Raw genomic sequence first — 22,634 nt, 5'->3', positions numbered from 1 at the left:
TCTCATCAGCTGTGCCCCCCCCCCATGTCCTCATCCCTTTTTTCTTCTCTCTTCTAGATGGTTGTTTAGAAAACGGCCGCTACTACGCCGTTAATGACCAGTGGGAACGGCCGTACCTGGGCAGCATTCTGGTGTGTACCTGCAACGGAGTCGGTGGCATCAAGTGCAAAAGCAAACCCGATGGTAGGAGCTCATCGCGTCCATCAGCCCTCCGTGCAAAACACACCACAAAAACACATCCATACAATACAAACCTTCTTGTGTTGTCTTCTCCCTGCAGCAGAGGAAAGGTGCTTTGATAAGATCAACCAGCAGTCCTACACTGTGGGGGAAACCTACGAGAGACCCAAGGACGGCATGATCTGGGACTGTACCTGCATCGGGTCGGGGCGGGGAAAGATCAGCTGCACCATTGGCAGTAAGTTTTTTTTTTTTAATTAACTGAGCCAACCTCAGACCATGTTCCTGTGCTTCCCAGACTGATGCCAGCTCCACATTCTCCACGGCTGATAAGCGACTGGTTCTGTGCAGCTGTTAGCAGTTAGCTGGGCGGTTAGATAATGAGAGAAACGTCTGAGTGTGTGTGTGTGTGTGTTTCCCCCCAGACCGCTGTCACGAGGGCGGGGCTTCATATAAGATCGGTGACACCTGGAGGAGACCCCACGAGACGGGAGGCTACATGTTGGAGTGTGTCTGTCTGGGTAACGGCAAAGGAGAGTGGACCTGCAAACCTGTCGGTGAGTCATTCACAGACAGCCGCTGACTAACGGATGACAGCATTCACCTGGTCGAGGGAAAAAAAACTGGATGAATCCTCTGATAGCTTTCCAGAAAAGTTTGGGATGTTTGATTATCAGACAGGTGTGATTAGTAAAATACCCTGTGTCTTTTTTTTTTTTTCTGCAGCTGAGCGTTGCTATGACAACACAGCGGGGACATCCTACGTTGTCGGGGAGACCTGGGAGAAGCCCTATCAGGGCTGGATGGTGGTGGACTGCACCTGTATGGGAGAGGGAAGTGGACGCATCACATGCACCTCCAGAAGTAAGAAGCCCTTTACTCCTTTCCTTATATTCCCTTCCCAAGTTTATTTTTTTCAGAAAAGAGACATATTGTGGCCATTTTCAGGTTCATATTTTATTTTGGGTCACTATTAGTATAGATTTACATGCTTTAATGATCAAAAAGCAGATCAGTTTTCTCATACTGTCTGTCTGTTTTCACTCCTGTCTCTTTAAGGACCCCCAGTGTGCTCTGATTGGTCAGCTCACACAAGCCTGACCCAGCACCGCTAACAACAACAGAGCAGCTGTGCTTGATTTATTTTTATGTGCCAAACTAGCCACTATAGGTATAAGTTATGCAAATATGTGAACTGTGTTGTAGCATGAAGGCGGGATTACTGGCGAGGCGTTTGAGGAGCAGGGTTTTCTGTGGGAAAGAGGAGCTTCTATGCAAAAGAACACTGAAAAAATATGGAAAAAGCAGAATAGGATGAAATAGCATCACTTCGAATAATCTAACTTCCAGCAAAAGTATTTGAAAGATCCAGTTGTGGTGTACTTGTTCAAATACAGACAGGAAATACTGGTTAATTAAGAGCCATGTAAGCAAACAAATGAATATCTTTCTGCTGAAACACTGCTGTGTCGAATGCCACGCAGATATCCTCTCAGAGCTGAGAGGCAGAGAGGGAAGCTTGCGATTTGTTGGCGGATTTTTAACAGGCTGTGGAGGAAATGTTTACCGGCTGTGTTTCCAATTAGAACCGTTGCTCGCATCCTTAATGATGTTGGCTGATGTCGCGGATAGAAATGAATGTTTTCCCCCTGATGTGTCACATGCAAGGCTTTCAGGGTGGCCTTGCAGAGTTCTGCAGCGGAGGTCATCGGTAAACTGTTGTCGTGCTTGTGTTCGGCGAGTTGTCAAAGCAGCTCAAACAAGGAAACAGCTGGTTGCCAGGAGGAGTCGGTCCCCGCAACATTAACATTTCGTCATGTCACATCTTCTTACTCACAGTTTCGTTTCTCTGCTAGATCGCTGTAACGACCAGGATACCTTGTCCTCCTACCGCATCGGAGACACCTGGACCAAAACGGACGCCCAAGGCCACCTGCTCCAGTGTCTGTGCACAGGCAACGGCCGTGGGGAGTGGAAGTGCGAGCGACATGCTTCACTTCACACCACTAGCCTGGGTGAGAAATGATAATACCCCCCTTGTCCCCCTTTTTTTTCCACCTCCTGCTCTCTGTGTGGAGAGAAGAATGTATACCAGAGACAGATGCTGAGAGGAGGGAGAGATAAGAAGCGCCAAGTGTCCAAGTGTTGAAGTGAGAAAGACGTCTCTTGTAACTCATGATCATGACCTCATGAGAAGAGGGAGAAGCGGGGCAACGGGGGATATGAAGACGGGAAGAGACGACACATGGGGAGAGTTAGCGGGAGAGATGTGGTTCGATGTGATTATTGGGTGTGAGACAGAAACATACGCTCACCGTGACACAGGGACAGTAAAAAAAACTCATGGAAACTTTTATTTTGTTGACCCTGTGCTGTTTGCTGTCAAAGCAGAAGTCATCGAAGGGCCTACCTTTTTGAGCCACATTATCATCAGTAATTTGCTCCCCTGACCTGAATCCATTGCTACATTTCAGGCACCGGCTCCCGTGTGATCACCAACATCCAGCCTGCCGTCTACCAGCCTGAAGCTGTGCCCGAGCTCCCCCAGGAGGGACCCTGTCGAATAGACTCGGGCCCGTCGTACTTCATCGGCCAGCGCTGGATTAGGAACCAGGGGACCGAGCAGATGATCTGTACCTGCTTCAGCAGTGGAGTCAGGTGTGAACATTGGGGTAAGAGATGTTGTCTCGTCATTACAAATTCACGGCACCAGAGTTCGAAGTTATTAAATGCAGAATCATTTGAATGCTACAAGTTCACGTGGGGGTTTGTCTTCACGCAGATGGACCAGCTCCAGTCTACGGTGGCAACTCCGGTGGTCAGCCCTGCGTGTTTCCGTTTGTCTACAAGGGGAAGACGTACCACTCCTGCATCTCTGATGGACGCAGCGACGGACAGCTCTGGTGCTCCACCTCCTCCGACTTCGAGGCGGACCAGAAGTATTCTTTCTGTACAGAGAAGAATGGTGAGCAGATGAGGAAATGGCCGCAGCTGCAGCTAATTTAATGACTGTTCGAAGCTCTTGGCTGTTGTTTGATTAATATGCCGTGCACGCACTGGGTTGAACACAACCGTGTACATAACTCCGACTTCTGAGGATGAGTGGAATGTGTTGCTCTGCTGCTCAGAGAGACCAACAGTGGGTGTTTCTCTAAAAAAAACAATCCAGCTATACAGTTTTAGATAGCGTTAGCTAGCATCTAGCATAGAAGAAAAGGCAGCTAACCAAACAGGTCATAAACTTGAACACATAACAAAGCTGTTTTATAAAACCTTAAAACCTAAATTAGTCGAAAACAAGCTAAATTTAAGCTAGTCCGACTGATGTTAGCCTAAAACTAAATAAGACAGTGTAAAGTAACTGCACCATATCTGAACACAGGAGTTGTATTGGGATTTGGATAGTCATAACTTAAAGTGATACCAACTCATGTGGTTTTTCATGTGTTTTCCTTTAACAGTGATGGTGGCAACACGTGGTGGTAATTCTAATGGCGCTCTGTGCCAGTTCCCCTTCCTCTACAATGGCCGAAACTACACTGACTGTACTGCAGAGGGACGCAGAGACGGCATGAAATGGTGCGGCACCACGACTAACTATGATGACGAGCAGCGCTTCGGGTTCTGTCCCATGGCTGGTAAGTCTGTGTGTGTGTGTGTGTGTGTGTGTGATGTGACAAAATAACAAGTGTGGGGGCTCGGTGTGTTTTGTGCTACTGAAAGGAGTTATGCTACTTTTTAACAATACAAGTAAAAAAACTCTCAATCATTTCACGTATTGCATGTTTTTGTTTGCAATGCTGTTAACAGCCTGGCTCACTGGCCGACTCTCAGAAGGTTTGCTAGCCACAGGGGCCACTAACGTGATTAGCACGGCTAATTGCGATGTCCCTCCCAGTTCTTAAACGACAATGTATCTCCGCCCCGGTCTGAATCAAAGGGGTTAACATGGCCTTTTCATTAGGAGCATTCTCTGACAATGAAAAGATGTTAGCCCTTTTAAATTTACATAAAAGCTATTATCGGCGTGATGTTAGAAAGGAGTACAGTCTGATGATGCAGACGAGATCTAATTTACAGTTCTCACACCTTTTTATTTATAGCGCGGCCAAATTCACATTGAAGTCACTGTTGCCTTGTAACAAATGTGTTGTGTGGGTGTTAGTTAGGTCTCCATAACAAAAGAGGCTGAAGCCAGTGAAACAATAGGGGGTCAGTGACACTGCACTAATGGTAATGATGATACCAACATGTCGTTAAACGAGGAGCTCAAAATCCAGATGAACTTATCAGTGCTAATGTGTGTTGAAATGCATTACATTTAATTGTAGGTGAAGCCTGAGGTTTGTCCAAAACTCTGCTTGAATTTATTGCATATAAGATCTAAGCACTAGTCGGTTGTGGTGACATTATGAATTAATATGTGCAAAGAGGGAGAAATGGTATCTCTTATTTAAACAGAAATCCTTCTTACTGCCGCCTACATCAAAGTGGACTTAGAAGCAGGAATAGTCTGTTTGGCAGCAGGCTGTAAAACGTGGATGGGACACATCTACAAATCCGAGATAAAGCAGTGTTTGTACTGTAAGATTAATAGAGCGCTGGATTTATTTTATCTCGTGAGAGTTTATCTTTTGTGTTTTATGGCGCGTGAAAGACAGATAGGCGATTCTTTAAAGAAGTTTAAAAAGCTTGAAACTTGTTTAAACATCTGCACACAGCGGGGCAGAGTTAAAGTTGGCAGATGCTCCTGCAGACGGCCTTGAAGACTAACCTCTTTTTATCACGAGTGCACAGCAAGAGCTGAGAGCTGAGAATTTTTCTTCATAAGCTTACTTGATTCCCGCGACCCACCTTTGGGCCAACACCCTGTTGTTCAAAGACCGTGTCAAGATTTAAAGAGGGACGTTACGGCCTTCGTGCCCTTCGGCCAGTGTCGGAGCGGGTTGTCTGCACTGAACTCGGTCCAGCAGTCGAAGCAGCAGGGGGTCTTTGATATTAACATTAATGACTTCACAGGGATTGTCAAAACAAACACGGTACTTGAGATGTTAATGGTGCCATTTAAAGGGCAGTAATAGTCTGGAGCCCTTTCTCCTCCTCCACCTGTGGCTGTCCTCTGGAGGACTGGCTGATCTGGTGTCTGCCACGTGTTTTCTCGGGGATGATAGGGCGGCGGTGTCCAGCTGTGAGCCTGCACCCAAGGTACAGCTCCATTAGGCAAACTGCACCGTTTAGATCCACTGTTTTCTTTCCACCTCAGCAACGCTCAAAACTATGTCCGAAATTACTCGTGTATCAAAATCAGGGACGAAAGCTCCCAATTTGCACCAAGAAAAACCCAAAATGTCAGCACTAAATCTTTTTTCCCCTGCATCTCCTGACAAACTTTCAGGTAGTTATGAATCTGTTTTGCATGGAGGAAATCACTGTAGCTCTCTTGGCTGTGGATGTGGGCTGCAATGTCCAAACAGCCACTTAAGTTTGAAAATGGATCTTTCAGTCTCATCAAACTAGTGATTTAGTGTTGGTGGATTGGTTTTAAAGAAAGAAAAATGTAGATTGATTGTAGGTCCTTTTTAAAAGAAGGTTGAGTTGAGGCCAAACACAATTCAGACCTTGGATAACCCTCCTGCTTAGAGAAATATTAGCATTTAACTTCATTCTAATAAAATGTATCAAGCACCTTATTATTTTTTATTTTTTTTAAAGTGGAGCTAAAGCCACAGGGTAGCTGTGCGCTCATCATTCAAATGCCTTAATTAGCCTGAGCCCCAGGCGTAGCAATCAGTCACATTTCCCAAACCACCGCCCAGGTACTTGACATACTTTGTGCTAAAAAGCTCCAGGCTCTGCATTTCTGCCTCCGCCAAGCCTCAGGACACACCCACACAACCACAGTCCAAGGAATCTTTCCTCAACCTGGCACATAAACGTTCAGGCCGGGCTTCGAGACAGCAGACCTGCCCTTTAGCTCCACAGGTCAACACTAACAAGACAGTCATGAATCAGCACTGACATACATTCAACAACTTCTTCCTGATATAATGACAGCAGGCACGCTGTGAGTAAACATGGTCTCATAGTAGAGAAGCTGCAGAAGCACTTTCTTTCCCTTCCACGGATATAAACTCCACACAGGTGCAGGTTTCTGCCTGTCAACCCACCTTCACAAACTTTCTTTCTTTCCTGATAAAAACTACTCAGTCTTTTAATTAGCGGAGAAACATATGGTGAACACACACAGTCGTTCATACATGCAACAACACAGGACAGCTGTTTTCTGGATATTTTAATCCTGGAAAAATCTTCTTTCCGATGGGCACAGGTGTTCTGCGGTGGTTGTATCCTCTACGGCCTTGTGCAGTAATTGTAGGGTGGAATCAGTGATCTCTGAGGGGGGATCGTTCATTATAGTGCGCTTGTGTTTTTATCTCGAGGCTGTTAATGCGCTGGTAATGATGTGTTTTGGATGCATGCCTGTGTGGCTGATTATTTTGTTTGGTGCCTTCAACTGAAATCCTGCAGGTTTTGTTCCAGGTTTTCTCTCGATGAATTGATTTAGCGTTTCAGCTGCATTAAACTAACATATCAGGGTTTTGGTTAATTTGCTTCGTCCTGTGTGTTCTAGCTCACGAAGAGGTCTGTACAACCAACGATGGCGTGATGTACCGCGTGGGAGACCAGTGGGACAAACGCCACGACGTCCTGGGCCACATGATGAGATGTACCTGCGTCGGCAATGGCCGCGGAGAATGGAGTTGTGTCGCTTACTCTCAGCTTAAAGGTGCGTTTGTAAGACAGAACAACGCTAAACCCTGCTCTCAATCACCCTTTCTTCCTCTCTGTGTGGTAATAATTAGTCTTCTCTGAGTGAAGAGGTGAAAGGTCACGTGTGATTTAATCACTCACCTGCCAGAAGGGTGAAAAATGAGCCTGCACACCTGCTCTTTATGGGGCTTCGGCTGCACCTGCATCACACACACAGACACAGAGACACGCACAGTTCATAAGAGCAGATGTGAAAAGACATCTTTATATCCTTGTGTTTGTGTGTCTGCTGCAGACCAGTGTATTGTGGACGGTCTGACCTACGAGGTGAACCAAACCTTCACCAAACAACACGAGGAAGGCTACTCGATGAACTGCACCTGCTTCGGACAGGGACGTGGCCGCTGGAAGTGTGACGCCATCGGTGAGTGTCCCGCTGCTCTAAGACTGGAGAGTAATCCGTACGCAAGCTACACAAAAGACATAGTGTACACTGTGTTTATGTGGTTCGGTCAACAAACTCTTCGACAATATAAGCATTCTTTGCAATTTAAAAATAATGATAATTCACTGCCGGCCCTAACATGTAAAGAATGATTGTTGAGCGGAACAGCATTTACGCTAGTCGATGTTCCCGTTTGCATCACCTGGTTTTATGTGACTCTGCCCTCCAGACCAGTGCCAGGAGCCGGAGACGAGAGCCTTCTATCAGATCGGAGAGTCTTGGGATAAAGTCATCCATGGAATCATGTACAAGTGCTACTGCTACGGCAACGGGATCGGAGAACTCAGCTGCGAGCCGCAGCAGTCCTACCCTGGTACGATGTTTTGTTTGTTTGATACAGGTTTTTATATGATATTTGGATCAGTGTGATAGAGGAGCTTGAGTTAACAGGTATTTATTTATTCTTTATTTGTATTAAAGTTGGAAGATCATCCAAAATTAATACAATACAAGCTTCTCCAGAAAGTAGAAACTGACATCTGTCACAGTGAATTGGGGGTTTAACAGAATTACCAAGGTAAATGACCGTATTAAAACTGCTGTAGTGCCGGCTAATGACTGGACAAAATGTTCACAGCAGAAAAATGTTTGTTCAAGTCACCTCCAGAACGAGGCCCTTGACTTTGATGTGAAACAGGCAGAAATGGGAGGGGGGTGGGTGTGAGTTCCTCTTTTACAGATTCACCCCCCACTATGAGCCTTTGTTGTTGCTGATGTGGTACATCCCCTGTTCTGTTGCCACAGCTGTACGAAACACCACACCACACGTGTGTGTATATACACCCCCCTCCTCCAAACTCGACACACACACACACACACACACCTACCAAAATGCACACTCTAAAAGCCCAATTTAACAACGGTTTTCAATTTTGCGGATTTAAGCAATCAATTAAATGTTAATCTCGTGTCTTAGAGTCGAGGCCTTTAGGAAGGACCCTCTCAAAGAATTTCCTGCTTCACTGCAGAGTATTGTGTAGCCCTGATAGTTAGGTTACCTCATTCATGACTTGTAGACTGGACCACTGCACACCATTTTGTTTTACAACAAGCTCTTTCTCAGGGTTTTGTCTTGACTTTAAGCTCTGTCCTGCACATGGTCTATGTCCCTCTGCAAGGCTCTGTTGTTCACTTGTTACCATCCCGCCTCCTTTGTGACTGCAAATGACCAGGTTGTTTTACCAAGTTTGCAATTTGTTCAAATTTTCAGGCAGTTTTCTGTCTGGACTTTCCCATGTGTCAGGTTTAAATACGTCCCCAGTTGAGTTGTAAAGAGTTTCTCTGCAGCTCTCCTTAGTTTCTCTCGTTCCCTGAATTAAACAGCTTGTAATGTTGTTCCCATTTCCCCCCCGTCGTTCTTGGTTGAAAAAATTGTGATCACATGCACAATATGATTCGGCCTCTGGTGTATTTTTGTTGCTATTTTTAAGAGGAAACCATTTAAAATCGGTCACATCATGCATAAATACATGTCAGTATAGCTCTAAGTGAAGCCGTGGTAATGGAACGTCAGGTCAGACGGGTCTTACGTAAAGGAACATTTGAACTGTTACTCGTTCGCTCTGTGTGTAAAGCAGGTTGACGAGAGACACAAAATGTAGGGCAGTATTTCCCCGTAAGTGGCTGTAATGGCAACCAGCTGTGAACTGTGTGTGTGTGTGTGTGTGTGTCTAAGCATACAAAATACAGCATGCAAAGATTTAAGGGCAGCAAGAGGCAAATCCAGACTCCAAGTCAGCTGGCTCACTGGGTAAAACACCATAAAAGGTAAAAATGGAAAACCCAGGGGAGGGTTTTTTTTTTTATTTTTTTTTAGGGTTTTCACAAGTCTGAGATTTATCCCCACATTAGATAAGATCTTCTAACAAAGCGTTGTTTTCTTTTCTGCCGTCTGCGTTTTATCGCCCCTCGTCTCGGGTAGAGTTAATCTTCCGGGGCTTTTTTCTTATTGTTCGGGTGACTCAACATTACTCCCCTTTACTGTGGTTCTTATCGCCACCATGCTACTGTGCATCTGTCTGTATCCAGCGTGAGATGTTGTGACTATACGTACAAAGTCAAAGAAGGGGATGTGAAGAAGCACGTGTGTGTGTGCGCACCGTGCGTTCGCGTACGCGCAACATATCCGCTACAAGTGTGCATCCGCTTTTCGTGCACGTCCCACATCTGATTCGATGTAACCCTTCCCCTCGCCAGTGGCCTGTGGGTCTGTAATAGGCAGTAATTGGTCCCAGATTGTTTTTGAGGTCTGTGTATCTGCTCGCAACTTCTGGTTAACCGAGCCACTTGCTCAGAAACTCAGATTACAGGTTTTGCTATTTGGAAAAGCGGTTAGAAAACCTCAGTTCTTTATAGAAGCTACCAGTTTCTATCAGCGCAGCTCATGTCAGGAGTCTGCTCGCCACATGACTTCTGTTTGCGTTAAAGATGACTTGATACCCTTTCTCATTTCCGAAGCTGTAAAGATACTGCAATTTTGAGCTCCTGCCGAGGTCGTTTTTCTTCTCATGTATCTACTTACCTGCTAAGCCTTTTGATATTCAACTTGTAATATTCCCTGTGCTGACTGATAAATGGGTATACTTAAGCCTCTTTTTGCAATAACCGGAGTTTATCCAGTGTGCTGTCAGATGTGGTAACAACACAATGCACACACTGGAGGTTTTCCAAAGAGTTGTGGATAAATGTGGGACAGATGTTACATGTTGTTCTGCAGGGTGAAGCGAGACTTGAGGAGCTCAGTTCAGCATCAAAAGTCATGTTCATAGGTCGAAAAGAAATTCCATTCATCGCTTCCAACATTTTTTGTTCTTCCAGCATCCTTTTCTCCTCCGGTGATGCTTTAAAACACTCTCATCTTCTTTTGTCTGATGCAGTCACGAGACCATACAAGTATTTTCCATGTTTTTTTTGGTTTTTTTGTATTTGGTTTAAATTTTTCTCCCCCAAGATTCAATCCACCATTTTTACTGTCATCTGTTCAGTTCCAAAAATGAAAGCAAGCTGTTCTGAAAATTCTCTCGAGTCTCATGATGTTTTCTGGTCATCTAATGAGGTGGTTAGAAAAAGGGGTATTTAAGGAAAAATTATGAAAGAACTGGAATGGCAACACAGTTGAGGTCCATGCATTATTTCCTGAGAAAACGCCCAATCTCACGATGTTAGAGGTTCCTGGAACCCTCCTGGATTCATCTGGATCCACACCAAAAGCTAATGGGACTGATTCTGGGCCGAGACCCATCATACAAAACTACTAAAACTACTGAACCACGTTTCATTGAAATTGATTAAGTTTAAAGTTTTTGTGTTTCCTGACAAACAAACCAGCCAAATAAGTTGATATTGACATTGACATGGTAAACAATCTCTAAAGGCCTGCTATATTTGAGCTTATGATACATAAAATATCCTGTAAATGTGTTTTCTTTGAGAACCAAAATGGCTAGAAAAACATGTTGAAGTATAAGAGGGGTTAAAGAGCAGAGACAGTCGAGTTAGAGTTTTCTGCCCTTCAGCTGTTGAAATCTGGGCTGGAATCTCGCAGGGACGTGACACTTTTTCCTCCCTCTGTCTGTGTTCTGTTCAGGAAAGTACTGCTGCACACTCGCTGATATGCACTATTTGAAACTTACACAGTAGATTTATGTCTGATGGTCAAAGCTAAAGACTGACAATGAAATTTGATATTTAGTACACTGAGAATGCCACAATATGCTTTTACATGTGTGCACAGTAACACATTATGATGGTTTTATAATTAACTGCTTCCCCCTCTGTCCTTCTTCTCCTTCTCTCAGGTGGTAACCGTCCTGTCCAGGTGATCATAACGGAAACTGGAAACCAGCCCAACTCCCACCCTATTCAGTGGAACGCCCCGCAGTCTGCTCACATCACCCGGTACATCCTCAAGTGGAGAGTGGTGAGTTTTTCTTATTCTCATGTTTCCACTGGATCTGACACTGGTTCAGTCTCCACTGATATTATCTAACATTCAACTCCTGATCTGCATGCTAGCCTTTAAAATATGCTTGCATCTCTCTGTTTTTCTTACAGAAAAACACCCAGAACCCGTGGAGAGAGGTGATGATTCCTGGACATCTTAACTCCTACACCATCTCCGGTCTGAAGCCAGGCATCACATACGAGGGTCAGCTAATCAGCGTGCTGCGGTTCGGACGCCAAGAGCTCACACGCTTCGACTTTACCACCAATTATGGATCATGTGAGTTGTGCTGCTTCACTGCTTAGCCGAAAGTATTGATATGAAGGAAGCAGTTTTACTTGGCTCATATTTCCATGCATGGCTACCTTTTTCTACACATCACTTTGTTTAATTCTGTCCAACTGTCCCTAGTATGAAAAATACAAAATTGAAAGATGATATTGAAGGAAAAGGTTCTTGCAGTGGCATGATATTGTAATTGTTTTGTGCTTCTCTAAACCAGGAATTCCTCACTGCAACGTAAAAAGCGCTCCCTCAGATTATCCTGGTCAGCTGCTGCCAGCTCTGACTTCATAGGCAGCTAGAAGCCAACTCTTTTTTTTTTTTTTTTTTAAATTTTCCATCTCTGTTTCTCCTGTAGTGGCTACTTCACAAGGCGAGACCACCCAGCCTCCGCCTGTGGTCGACACCTCAGAGTCGGTGACCGAAATTACCTCCAGCAGCTTTGTCATCTCCTGGGTCTCCGCCTCCGACACGGTTTCTGGTTTCAGAGTAGAGTACGAGCTCAACGAGCAGGGACAGGGCACTGGACAGCCCATGGTGCTAGGTAAGTGCAGATGCACATGTATACAAAACAAGGGTTTAGTCGTGGGAGTGGTGCATCGCAATTTGCAGTAATTACAAATTGTATTTATTTTGTCAGAGATTAAAGTACAGTTCACCTCCAAATCTCTTACCTGCAGTGCTACTTAGCGATGAACATTGTTTTGGTGCAAGTTGCAGCATTTTCGAGAAATCGACCAAAGAGAAAAAATCATGACCCGGACTCTGAAGCTAATCCACAGACCTCGTTGTGAGCAGCTTCATGTAGGAGCTATTTTCCTCGCCCGCCGACTGTATCACTGTGCAGACAGAAGCGTGCAGCTACTCATAGACAAAAGGTCTCAGTGATACAGCTGGCGGTCATGTTGATCCGACATGAAGCAGACCACAAGATGGTCATGGGATTATTTTAATAACCGAGTCTTTTTGTGAAAAAGAGGAATCACTGTTGCTTTGAGCAGCACAAGCCAAGTGCCATCCAGTTCCATTATATCCGGGAGTCGGACAATATTTCCAACACCAACACCTAGCAATGTAGATGTATATATGTATTTATGGGTGAACTGTCCTTTTTGAAAAGCCTTCAGTTGGCTCTTAAAATATTAACGTCTATGAAATCCGGTGTGTTAATGCAGTTTTTTTTCTTGTCCTATCAGATTTGCCACGAACGACTACCTCAGTGAACATTGCTGAGCTTCTACCTGGAAGGAAGTACACTGTGAACGTCTATGAGGTCACAGATACTGGAGAGGACAACCTTATTCTCACCACCTCACAGACCACTGGTGAGCAGACACACACACACACACACACACACACACACACACACACACACACGCACTTTCCTTCATTTTGATATTACCATCTGTCTTCTCTGATCGTCCTTCACATTCTCAGTTAAGGCACAAAAAGTAGAGCAGTTTAATGAAAACGTGCCAGTAACTACAAATCAAGTGATCCTGTAAAAAAGAGAGCTGTCGTTGTAATTTTCCATCTCACACTTTCACCTCTTTTTCTTCCCCAGCGCCTGATGCTCCCACTGAGCACGAAGTGGAGGATGTCGGAGATTCTTCCATTGTGATCAGCTGGGATAAACCGCTGGCTCCCATCACCGGTATGTTATGACAAAGTATTCGCTCGCAAACAAAGTCTAATCACCATTACGCTGCTGATTTTAACCTCCGCCGTCTCTTCACCTGCGCAGGCTATCGCGTCGTCTACACGCCATCAGTAGAGGGCGAAAGCACAGAGCTGAATCTCCCTGACACGGCCACATCTGTGACTCTGAGTGACCTCCGACCCGGGAGGATGTATAACATCAGTATCTACGCTGTGGAGGACAGCCTGGAGAGTGAGCCCATCTTCTTACAGGTCAACACCTCTGGAGATCCACTGCCAGGTACTCGACAAGTTCTAATCATTTTCATAGTATCTGGAGCTTTCAAAGTGTAGACATAGATACGTAATGGGAAAGTCTGTCCCGTGTTTCCTTTGGCGCCACAAGTTGGTGTGCCGTGACCAAAAATCTGCTTCTCCGATAATTTCAACCCCTTAGATATCATCATTTGATCGTGCGCCCACCCGCTCTGCTCTACGTGCATCTCAATTTAAGTTATTACTCTCGACATGAGGGCATCCTCCACAATCAACCTGCAAGTTGTCCCGCGGCCTACTTAATGATCTATGTAGACGTTTTCAGTTCTCAACACTAGAAGCGAGGAGGCTGCCAATGGAAAGTGAAGTCATTGAGTTCACAGCTGTTGCACTCTTAGTCTGCTCCACTGGAGTTATGCAAAACTTTTTCGGGCTGCCAGGTCGAACGTGCTGTTGGGCCAGTTCAGCAGATGCTGGAGTACAATGTGTGTTTGTGTGATGGATTAAAAACTTGTGACCTAGTTGAGAGTGCGCTTCTGCCATCTTTGGATCTATAAAGCCCCCCTTTACTCTGGCAGATGAACGCTGTTCCTAATGGCCCAAATCTACACAAGTGATCCAAGCTGCACTCGCCACTGAATCGGTTGTTTAGTGCTCGCGTCAGATGATATATTATCATACATTCATCAGATACAAACTTGAGAAAAGGTTGATGCACAGCCCAGACAGCTCTGTTTACTCATTACCTTTTTCTCTCTTCATCTTTATGTCTTATTTCTTGCCTGACTGATCCAAATAGGTCTTTTTGTGTTTTTCGTTGCACTCTTTCCGTCTCCTAATTAAAGACATTTGTGTGTGTTCTGCCGTCCAGTCTGTCTAAAATATGAAGCAGTGTGATGGTTCGGTGCTTTGTTTGCACGAACTCTGTTAAGCTGGTTGCACACTCGATGTGATTATGCACATTGTGATGATTATAGTGTTTTGTTTTTCTGCAAAGTTATTCAATGACTTATCAAAGGCTTCATTTTTAAATTAGGTTTTTAAATCTGCTGAAAGATAAAATACACAGCCATGATGTCATGGAATTATCTCGGGATGCATTTAAATTTAATTTCCCCCCAACATTACCTTGTTTAGCAGATGAGTTCCCATTTTAAAGTCTGTTTTTAAGGTTATAAAAAGCCATTAACTTATCTGTCTAATGGCAAAGGACTAAAAGTGTGACTTCTATCCTTGCAGCATCTTAACAACCTCCTCTTATCTGAGCTTACATTTATTATAGTTGCAAGCAATTCCCTCGTAAATGACCTGTTTCTCCACGCATTCAACTTTATTTCTAACAGCTGCACGAGGGTTATTCCAGTTATTCAGTGAGAGAATAGACGTCATTCAGAGTTGGAATTCAGCCTAAATCAGCGCTGATATAAATCTTCTCAGAAGTGTGTTTCCTGCAGCTTGAGAGAGGGAAAGACATTAATGCACGCATGCATCATGGGTACCCACATGCACTGAGGGAGCAGCTTTCTCTGGAATTGATAGGATACCACATGTGGACGTCAATCTGCTGCTTAATGCTTGTGGTTCTGTCAAAGCAATGTTCTGTAAATAATTGTGACCAAATGTTATTCAACTTAATAAAGATAATAAAGAATAAAGAATTTTTTACGGTAACTTGTTGATTTTTTTTCCTCTCCACAGATGAAGTGTCCTCTCCCACAGACCTGCAGTTCTACGAGATTTCAGATAAAAAAATCGTTCTGACCTGGTCCGGCCCAGGCGGCGACATCTCAGGCTACCGGGTCACCGCCGTCCCTGTTGACGAGTCCGGTGCTCCGCAGAAGGAGGTGACTCTTCCTGTCATTCAAAACTCCTACGTTGAAGTGTCACACCTGGAGCCTGGAACGCTTTACCGCTTCAACATCTACAGCATTCACGATGGAGAGGAGAGTTTACCGCTTGTTGGGGAGCAAACTACAAGTGAGTACGATGGATGACAGTGTGACTAAACAGAAGAATCAGATTGTACAAGTTGATTTTCATTCTACAGTAAAACTAGCAGTTGTGTCAGAAGCAATTAGAGCCTTGTGCTTGGGAAAATGACATGAGATTTTAACATAATGAGCTAAAAATATGGCTGTCAGAACCTTCATTTTATAAACTGTTCACATCTAACCATGTTTACTGATGTCTCTCTTTCTAGAGCCCGACGCTCCCACTGATATCCACTTCACCAACGTGACTGAAGACAGCGCTGTGATGATGTGGTTTGCCCCCCGGGCCAAAATCACCGGCTACCGGCTCTTCCTCACCGTCGAGGGCTCGACCCCCAAGCAGCTGCGCCTGCCCTCCCGCCTCACTCAGTACACCCTCCTCAACCTGAAGCCGTACACAGAGTACACGGCCACGCTTCACTCAGAGCAAGATAACACACTGAGCGAAGGAGAGACGGCTGTGTTTACCACCAGTGAGTGTTTCATGCACGCACAAACGAATGCCAAGCAGCCGCAAAGTGATCTTGTAATTCAGAATAGAATATGTGTTTGGTTTATTATTCTGAACAATGGAAACAAACATTTTTAGTTGCCATGTGAAAAAATTGGCATGTGATGCATGTGAAATATAAATCAAGATCGATTATTGACTAGAGGACATCATGGACATTGTTGAGTGGAAAGATCAAAACAAAAACTGACGACACGTTTTTACTCTCCGTGTGTTTGCAGCCCCACCAATGGGCAACGCTCCTCATTTCAGCACTGATGTGACCGACACCTCCATCGTAATCTCCTGGACTCCAGTTCCCCATATTGGATACAAGGTACACTCACTGCAAACGCATAACATTTTCCCATTCTGTCCTTCCCAACAACTGGATTGTGTGCCTGCCCTTATTTGTACTTCCTTCCGCATGCTGTGGAAAGTCCATTCCTGTTATTCTTGGTTTAGCTTCGGCCCCATGGAGTTAGATAACAGCGGAACCACAGACCTCAGGGATGCTGTACATCTGATTGGTCAGAATATGTCACACCAGAGATGAGAATTTTCTGCTGGCTTCCATGTTCTTGGGAAAACATTGACCTCTGACCTTTACCTCCTGTATCCGCGGTCCCTGTCTCTGCCTGACTCTGTGTGCATTCATCTTTTCAGCTGACAGTACGACCCAGTCAGGGCGGAGAAGCCCCCAGAGACGTGACCTCTGACTCGGGGAGTATTTACGTTTCCGGCCTGACTCCGGGGGTGGAGTACACCTACAGCGTCCAGCCAGTGATAGACGGCCATGAGCAGGGAACACCAGTCACACGCCGCGTTGTCACACGTAAGAATTAAACGACTCTCACACCTTTTGTTCATGGTGTTTTTCCTGTTATTGCTTGCTATATTTTTCCTCCTCTGACTTGTCTTTTTCTTGTACATCTTCAGCTCTGTCTCCTCCCACTGATCTCAACCTGGAGTCTAACCCAGGCACTGGAGAGCTCGTAGTCCAATGGAACGGGGCCAGTTCACCAGGTACACGCACACCTTCAGACCCGGATGTGCACGAAAAACAATTATTAAGTCACTCTGAACATATTAAAAAAAATAAAACTTAAAAGTATCCCCCTCCTGTGTGTCCTTGTGAGCTGCTTCTAATTTTCTAAGCAACTCGTTAAACCTTCCTTCTGTTTTTCTTTCTCCGACTCTCTCCGTCTTAGACATCACTGGCTACAAAGTGACCTGCACGCCCACCAACGGGCAGCAAGGAAACAGTGTGGAGGAGTTCGTGGAGGGCGGGCAGAACTCCTGCACCCTGGAGAACCTCAGTCCAGGAGTGGAGTACAACATCAGTGTCGTAACGGTTAAGGATGATATGGAGAGCACTCCGATATCAACTACCATTACACCAGGTGAGTGAGCAGTAAACTCATGATCTAAGGGTTATTTTGGGGGGAATCTGGTCACAGGTAAGAGTAACCTGTCATGCACCAGAGCCTCACATTTAAATTAACACAGTATGTTGAAAGCGAATATGTTGAAATAACGTATTAGCTTTCAATAATTAACTAACTTAGCTTAGATACAAGGACGGATTTGCAGCATTAATGCACACTTTATCCTGTGTATATATTAAGAACTTTCAATGGAGACGCTTCATTGAATACTAGTTGAAACCTCACTAGACGGTAATATATACCAGGAAAGGCAGCCTTGTATTTGCTCTTCCACTGGTGTGATATGTTGAACATCTCACCCAACTGGAAGTTGACAGTTTCCGTTGCTCACCCTAACCACCACTTCTGTATTTTTGCCCGCTGGTCTCTCTGTCTTTCCACCTTTTCTTCTTGTTTGTTTGGTGTTCTCGCTTCCTTCCATCTCCCCCGCAACCCCATTCTCTCCGATACCGCTCTACCCAGACGTCCCAAAGCTGACGGACCTCACCTTCGAGGACGTGAGCGACACCACCATCAGCCTCAGCTGGTCACCGCTCAACACCACAGCCATCACTGGTTACAGGATCACGGTGGTGGCAGCCGGCGAGAGCGTACCCATCTTTGAAGACATGGTTCTGCCGACGACCGGTCAATACACCGTTCACGGACTGGAGCCTGGTATCGGCTACGACATCAGTGTGACCACGATCACGGAGAATGGCGAGAGCGAGCCCACCACAGTCACACAGCAGACCTGTAAGATCCATGTTTCCATCGAACAAAGATTGATTTTTTAATATAATTATGTTCTTAATGTTTTTATTTGTTCACTTACTGTATGTATAAGAAAGCCAAACTGTCACAACCATCCCTCGGGTAGATAGAAGAAGTAGTTCTGTCGACCGCGAGGGACTCAAACATCACATGTTACATAATGTGACAAGGTTCCTATTAACCCGAAGTCATGGCTCTTCAAAGTAGACCTTTAAGTTGCTGATGTAATTGCGGTGCATGCTGTGTTGTCAGTTTAATAATCCTCTGTAAGTGCGTGTACACGTGGACCATCTGGTTTCAGTTGAGGGGTTTTTATCATACTGAGGCGCATTTTGCCCTCCGATGCACACGCTGCTTGTTCTCTCACTTTTAAGATGTCGTAAAACTTCAGACATGGATCACACACACACATTAACCACAGACTCTTCCCTTTTAAGAGATGGCAGAGTGTCTTCATATATTTCTTTATTGTTGAATACAAGCATCTCTCTCTCTCAACAGCTGTACCAGCCCCCACTGATTTGGCCTTTGGCCAGGTTGGGACAGACAGTTTGGAGGTTACCTGGGTGTCTCCCCGTGTCCCCAACAGCGCTAACATCAACCACTACCTTGTCAGGTACGAACAGAAAGATAAAATGTTTCCGACAGCTCAGTATTTCTTGTTCAAATTTTCTCTTGAATACTGATTTTAATACACACACACACGTCTCCTTGTTGTTCAGGTATCATCCTATCGACGACGTGGATGACATTACAGAAACCAGCGTGGAAGATGGAAGCAACAGAGTGGTGCTCAGGAGTAAGTTACAGCAAAAACAACACACAGACACACAAACAACAACATGGCACGTTATGTGCTTGGATTTGGAATATAAGATCTTGTTTTAAAAGTTTCTTATTTGTTTCTATATTTGAAATGTTCTTTTTCACTGTCCACAGACTTGCTGCCTAACACAGAGTACCTGGTGAGCGTGGTGTGTGTTTACGAGCAGAGGGAGAGCTCCCCCCTTGTTGGCAGCAAGAAAACAGGTGAGTTTTACCTGATCTGATTTGACAACAGGAGTGTATCAGTGCAGATAATAGCTAATGAGCATCTCTGTCAAGGAAAAGTCAGTTTAAATCTCAGTATTTAGCTGACCTAGACCTTCATGCAGCCTTCTCTGTACATCCCATCCTTCCACAGCTCTGGATTCACCAGTCGGCCTGCGTTTCTCTGAGATCTTTACCAACTCCTTCACCATCCACTGGCTCGCTCCCCAGAGTAAAATCACCGGTTACCGCATCCGCTACCAGATGACCAGTGGCGGAAGGGCCAAGGACGAGAGGCTGCCCCCATCAAGGAACCACTTCACCCTGACAGGTCTCACCGCAGACACCGAGTACTTGGTGAACATCTTCGCAGTGAGCCGGACAGAGGAGAGCCAGCCGCTCAGCGGGAAACAGAAGACGAGTAAGAAATCCTGATTTAATCATTTTTATTCTTCCTCCAGTTCCGCACTGTATTAACATCACATTGATCATTTTAACTTCTTTGTCTCTATCTTTCCTTTCTCTCTCCAGTCTCTGACGCTCCCACAGACCTGGAAGTGCTAGAATCCACCCCCACCAGCATCACCGTCCGCTGGGATGCTCCTCCTGTCACTGTGCGCTACTACAGGATCACTCATGGAGAGACAGGTAAGCTCAAAATAATGGCTTTAGCTGGTGAAATGATTCTATCTGAGTGTGTTTTTTTCCCTTCCTTTTCTTTTACAAGTTGTCGCTAGCCTACTGATTCTTTTAAAGATTGTTTTTTCCTAAAATGTATGACTTAATCGATCTTTATTCAGGAGGTCACAGCAATCCTAAGGAGTTCACAGTGCCGGGCTCTCAGTCCACTGCCACAATCAAGAACCTGAAGCCTGGTACTGACTACATCATCACCGTCTATGCTGTGACTGGTAGAGGAGACAGCCCTGCGTCCAGCACGCCAATCTATGTCACACACAAGACAAGTACGAACACACACACGCCTGCTCCCAAAGGCAAAACACAGCCACCTTTTTTTTAGTGATTTCAGCTCCCTTTGGCTCTGTGTTTCCACTCACACCTTCCTCCTTTCCATCCTCCGCTCTTAGGTGTCGACTCACCCTCTGAAATGGAGGTGATGGAGGTGAAAGACAACAGCGTGACAGTGAGGTGGAGCCCTGCTCAGGGACCGATCAAGGGATACAGGGTGACTGGGGTCCCCAGAAATGGACAGGGTCCATCTTTCACAGAGGTGGTGGCTCCAGGTATGATAGTGTTAAATCACTATTTTAAAGCTCTTCTCTATTTTCTTGTTATCCTCTGTTTACATATCCTTTTCCATATCGTGTCTAGACCAGACTGAGATCACTTTCTCAGGACTGATGCCCACAGTGGAGTACGTTTTGAGTGTTTACGCTCTTGGACAAGATGGCGAGAGCTCTCCCATGGTCGTGAATGCTTTAACCAGTAAGGCTTTACACTTTTTAGAGAGATATTTGAGAAATAGCATTCAACAAACTTAAACAAAATCAGAAACAACTGCCTGACTGCTTCCCTTCCCTGTAGATATAGACCACCCCAAGGACCTGACCTTCTCAGACATCGACTCCACCTCACTGCGAATCACCTGGGACAGTCCTGAGGGAATTGTTTCATCGTACCGGGTCTTGTATTCCAGTTCGGAGGAGGGTGAGAGGGAGCTGATTCCTGCTCCCAGAGGCGATGCTGAGTCCACTGTGATCTATGGACTGCAGCCCGGCACTGAGTACACTGTGAAGGTCATCGCTCTGCATGATGGCACCTCCAGCACACCGCTGGTCGGGACACAAGCTACAGGTATGGAAAAAATTATTGATTTGCGTCCTCCTCTTTCAATATCGCCAGTGCCATCCCCCGTTCATCCTCTTTTTATTCTCTCTCCTCCCCGCAGCCATCTCGCCACCCACCAACGTCCAGTTCTCTCAGGTCACTCCCACCTCTTTCATTATGCGCTGGACTGGGCCGGGTCAGGATAACCGACTCACTGGCCTGAAGGGCCTCACGGGCTACCGCGTCGTGGTGAACCCCAAAAACAAGTCCGGTCCCACCAAGGAGATGAACTTGGCCCCAGATGCCACACAGGCACACATCTCTGGACTGATGGTGAGTGTGCAGTCAGTGTATTATCTCTTTGGTTGTAAACTCACATATCAGAACTTGCAGAGAACAAATAACTCTGTAGGCAGCTCGATTGTAACTGCAGCCATAATAGTTAAACTCTCTAATCTTATGGAGACAATACAGCAAGAAACTGAGGTCTATTCTTCCTCTCTCTTTCTCCATCACCCTCAGGTTGCAACTACCTATGAAGTCAAAGTTTATGCCTTGAAAAACTCTCTGACCAGCAGGGCAGTCCAAGCAGAGGTCACCACTCTGGAAAGTGAGTCTCTAACACATAAATATTAAAGTTCTGATACATGAAATCATGGCACTCTTGATTTTTCATTGCCAAACATACTCTCACATCCTTGCTTTCTCTCTCTCTCCTCATCCAACTCAAGACATCAGCCCCCCTCGTCGCGTACGTATCTCCGACGTGAACGACTCATCCATCACTCTCACCTGGCGCTCCAAGACGGAAACCATCTCCGGCTTCCTGGTCGAGGCCACACCCACCACCTCCACCACAGGATACACACCCATCCTGAGGAACATCGGCCCCGACTTGCGGGCGTACACTATTACAGGTACACGGCTGATAGAGTGTACAAAACACACAAATACGTATTTTAACCAGCCGCTGTAGGAATAATGTGAACTGGCATACATGTTACTAGCATTGCTACACAGAGGCTCACACAGTCCCTCACTAACCAGTCACGGTTCCTTCACTTCAGGTCTGGAGCCAGGCACCACCTACAAGATCAATATCTATACACTGAAAGGAAATGGACGCAGCCCTCCTCTCACACTCACTGCCACCACAGGTAACCATTAATCTCTGTCCCTCTGGTGTCATAACACGTTATCCAAACACGTTGCTCAAAAAAAGCATTTAGTTAGCAAATTTCTACGAGTAGTTACCTGCTTGTCCGTCTCTTCCAGCCAAACCGGTGGTCATTCCACCCACCAACATCCGCTTCACCTCGCTGACCCCCAGCAGCATCTCCTTCACCTGGGAGCCATCACGCAGTCCAGGGGTTACTGGGTATTACGTCACCTATGAGGAGGCTGGAGGTTTGCCACGGGAACTTATCCCCAGACCCCACGCAGGCCAAAGCTACGCCATTATCAATGGTGAGTGTGGAGCACTGACTGTGCACCGACGAATAGAACATACATGCAAATACATAGATGGCAAATGACAAAT

General features: G+C 45.5%; 1 protein-coding gene across 1 annotated transcript in view; it reads left to right on the top strand.

The window, feature by feature from the left end:
- Positions 1 to 22,634, top strand: part of fn1a (fibronectin 1a) — a 29,320-nt gene that overhangs the window by 1,414 nt on the left and 5,272 nt on the right. The window contains exons 2-39 of the mRNA XM_037109288.1: positions 58 to 183; positions 281 to 418; positions 606 to 737; positions 907 to 1,044; positions 2,037 to 2,195; positions 2,655 to 2,852; positions 2,963 to 3,145; positions 3,642 to 3,818; positions 6,812 to 6,967; positions 7,247 to 7,375; positions 7,626 to 7,769; positions 11,254 to 11,375; positions 11,510 to 11,678; positions 12,040 to 12,225; positions 12,878 to 13,006; positions 13,246 to 13,335; positions 13,426 to 13,620; positions 15,294 to 15,572; positions 15,796 to 16,059; positions 16,319 to 16,413; positions 16,743 to 16,911; positions 17,016 to 17,102; positions 17,288 to 17,479; positions 17,987 to 18,259; positions 18,779 to 18,893; positions 19,000 to 19,076; positions 19,217 to 19,306; positions 19,461 to 19,727; positions 19,838 to 19,954; positions 20,107 to 20,271; positions 20,395 to 20,550; positions 20,639 to 20,752; positions 20,852 to 21,121; positions 21,216 to 21,427; positions 21,617 to 21,704; positions 21,826 to 22,011; positions 22,162 to 22,251; positions 22,370 to 22,561. Of these exons, the coding sequence (XP_036965183.1) occupies positions 58 to 183; positions 281 to 418; positions 606 to 737; positions 907 to 1,044; positions 2,037 to 2,195; positions 2,655 to 2,852; positions 2,963 to 3,145; positions 3,642 to 3,818; positions 6,812 to 6,967; positions 7,247 to 7,375; positions 7,626 to 7,769; positions 11,254 to 11,375; positions 11,510 to 11,678; positions 12,040 to 12,225; positions 12,878 to 13,006; positions 13,246 to 13,335; positions 13,426 to 13,620; positions 15,294 to 15,572; positions 15,796 to 16,059; positions 16,319 to 16,413; positions 16,743 to 16,911; positions 17,016 to 17,102; positions 17,288 to 17,479; positions 17,987 to 18,259; positions 18,779 to 18,893; positions 19,000 to 19,076; positions 19,217 to 19,306; positions 19,461 to 19,727; positions 19,838 to 19,954; positions 20,107 to 20,271; positions 20,395 to 20,550; positions 20,639 to 20,752; positions 20,852 to 21,121; positions 21,216 to 21,427; positions 21,617 to 21,704; positions 21,826 to 22,011; positions 22,162 to 22,251; positions 22,370 to 22,561 (6,069 nt within the window). The remainder of the gene's footprint in view (positions 1 to 57; positions 184 to 280; positions 419 to 605; positions 738 to 906; positions 1,045 to 2,036; positions 2,196 to 2,654; positions 2,853 to 2,962; positions 3,146 to 3,641; positions 3,819 to 6,811; positions 6,968 to 7,246; positions 7,376 to 7,625; positions 7,770 to 11,253; positions 11,376 to 11,509; positions 11,679 to 12,039; positions 12,226 to 12,877; positions 13,007 to 13,245; positions 13,336 to 13,425; positions 13,621 to 15,293; positions 15,573 to 15,795; positions 16,060 to 16,318; positions 16,414 to 16,742; positions 16,912 to 17,015; positions 17,103 to 17,287; positions 17,480 to 17,986; positions 18,260 to 18,778; positions 18,894 to 18,999; positions 19,077 to 19,216; positions 19,307 to 19,460; positions 19,728 to 19,837; positions 19,955 to 20,106; positions 20,272 to 20,394; positions 20,551 to 20,638; positions 20,753 to 20,851; positions 21,122 to 21,215; positions 21,428 to 21,616; positions 21,705 to 21,825; positions 22,012 to 22,161; positions 22,252 to 22,369; positions 22,562 to 22,634) is intronic.

The sequence above is a fragment of the Acanthopagrus latus genome, chromosome 9, assembly GCF_904848185.1.
Source record: "Acanthopagrus latus isolate v.2019 chromosome 9, fAcaLat1.1, whole genome shotgun sequence".
Lineage (NCBI taxonomy): Eukaryota > Metazoa > Chordata > Actinopteri > Spariformes > Sparidae > Acanthopagrus > Acanthopagrus latus.
This window is presented reverse-complemented; position numbering and strand designations above follow the sequence as displayed.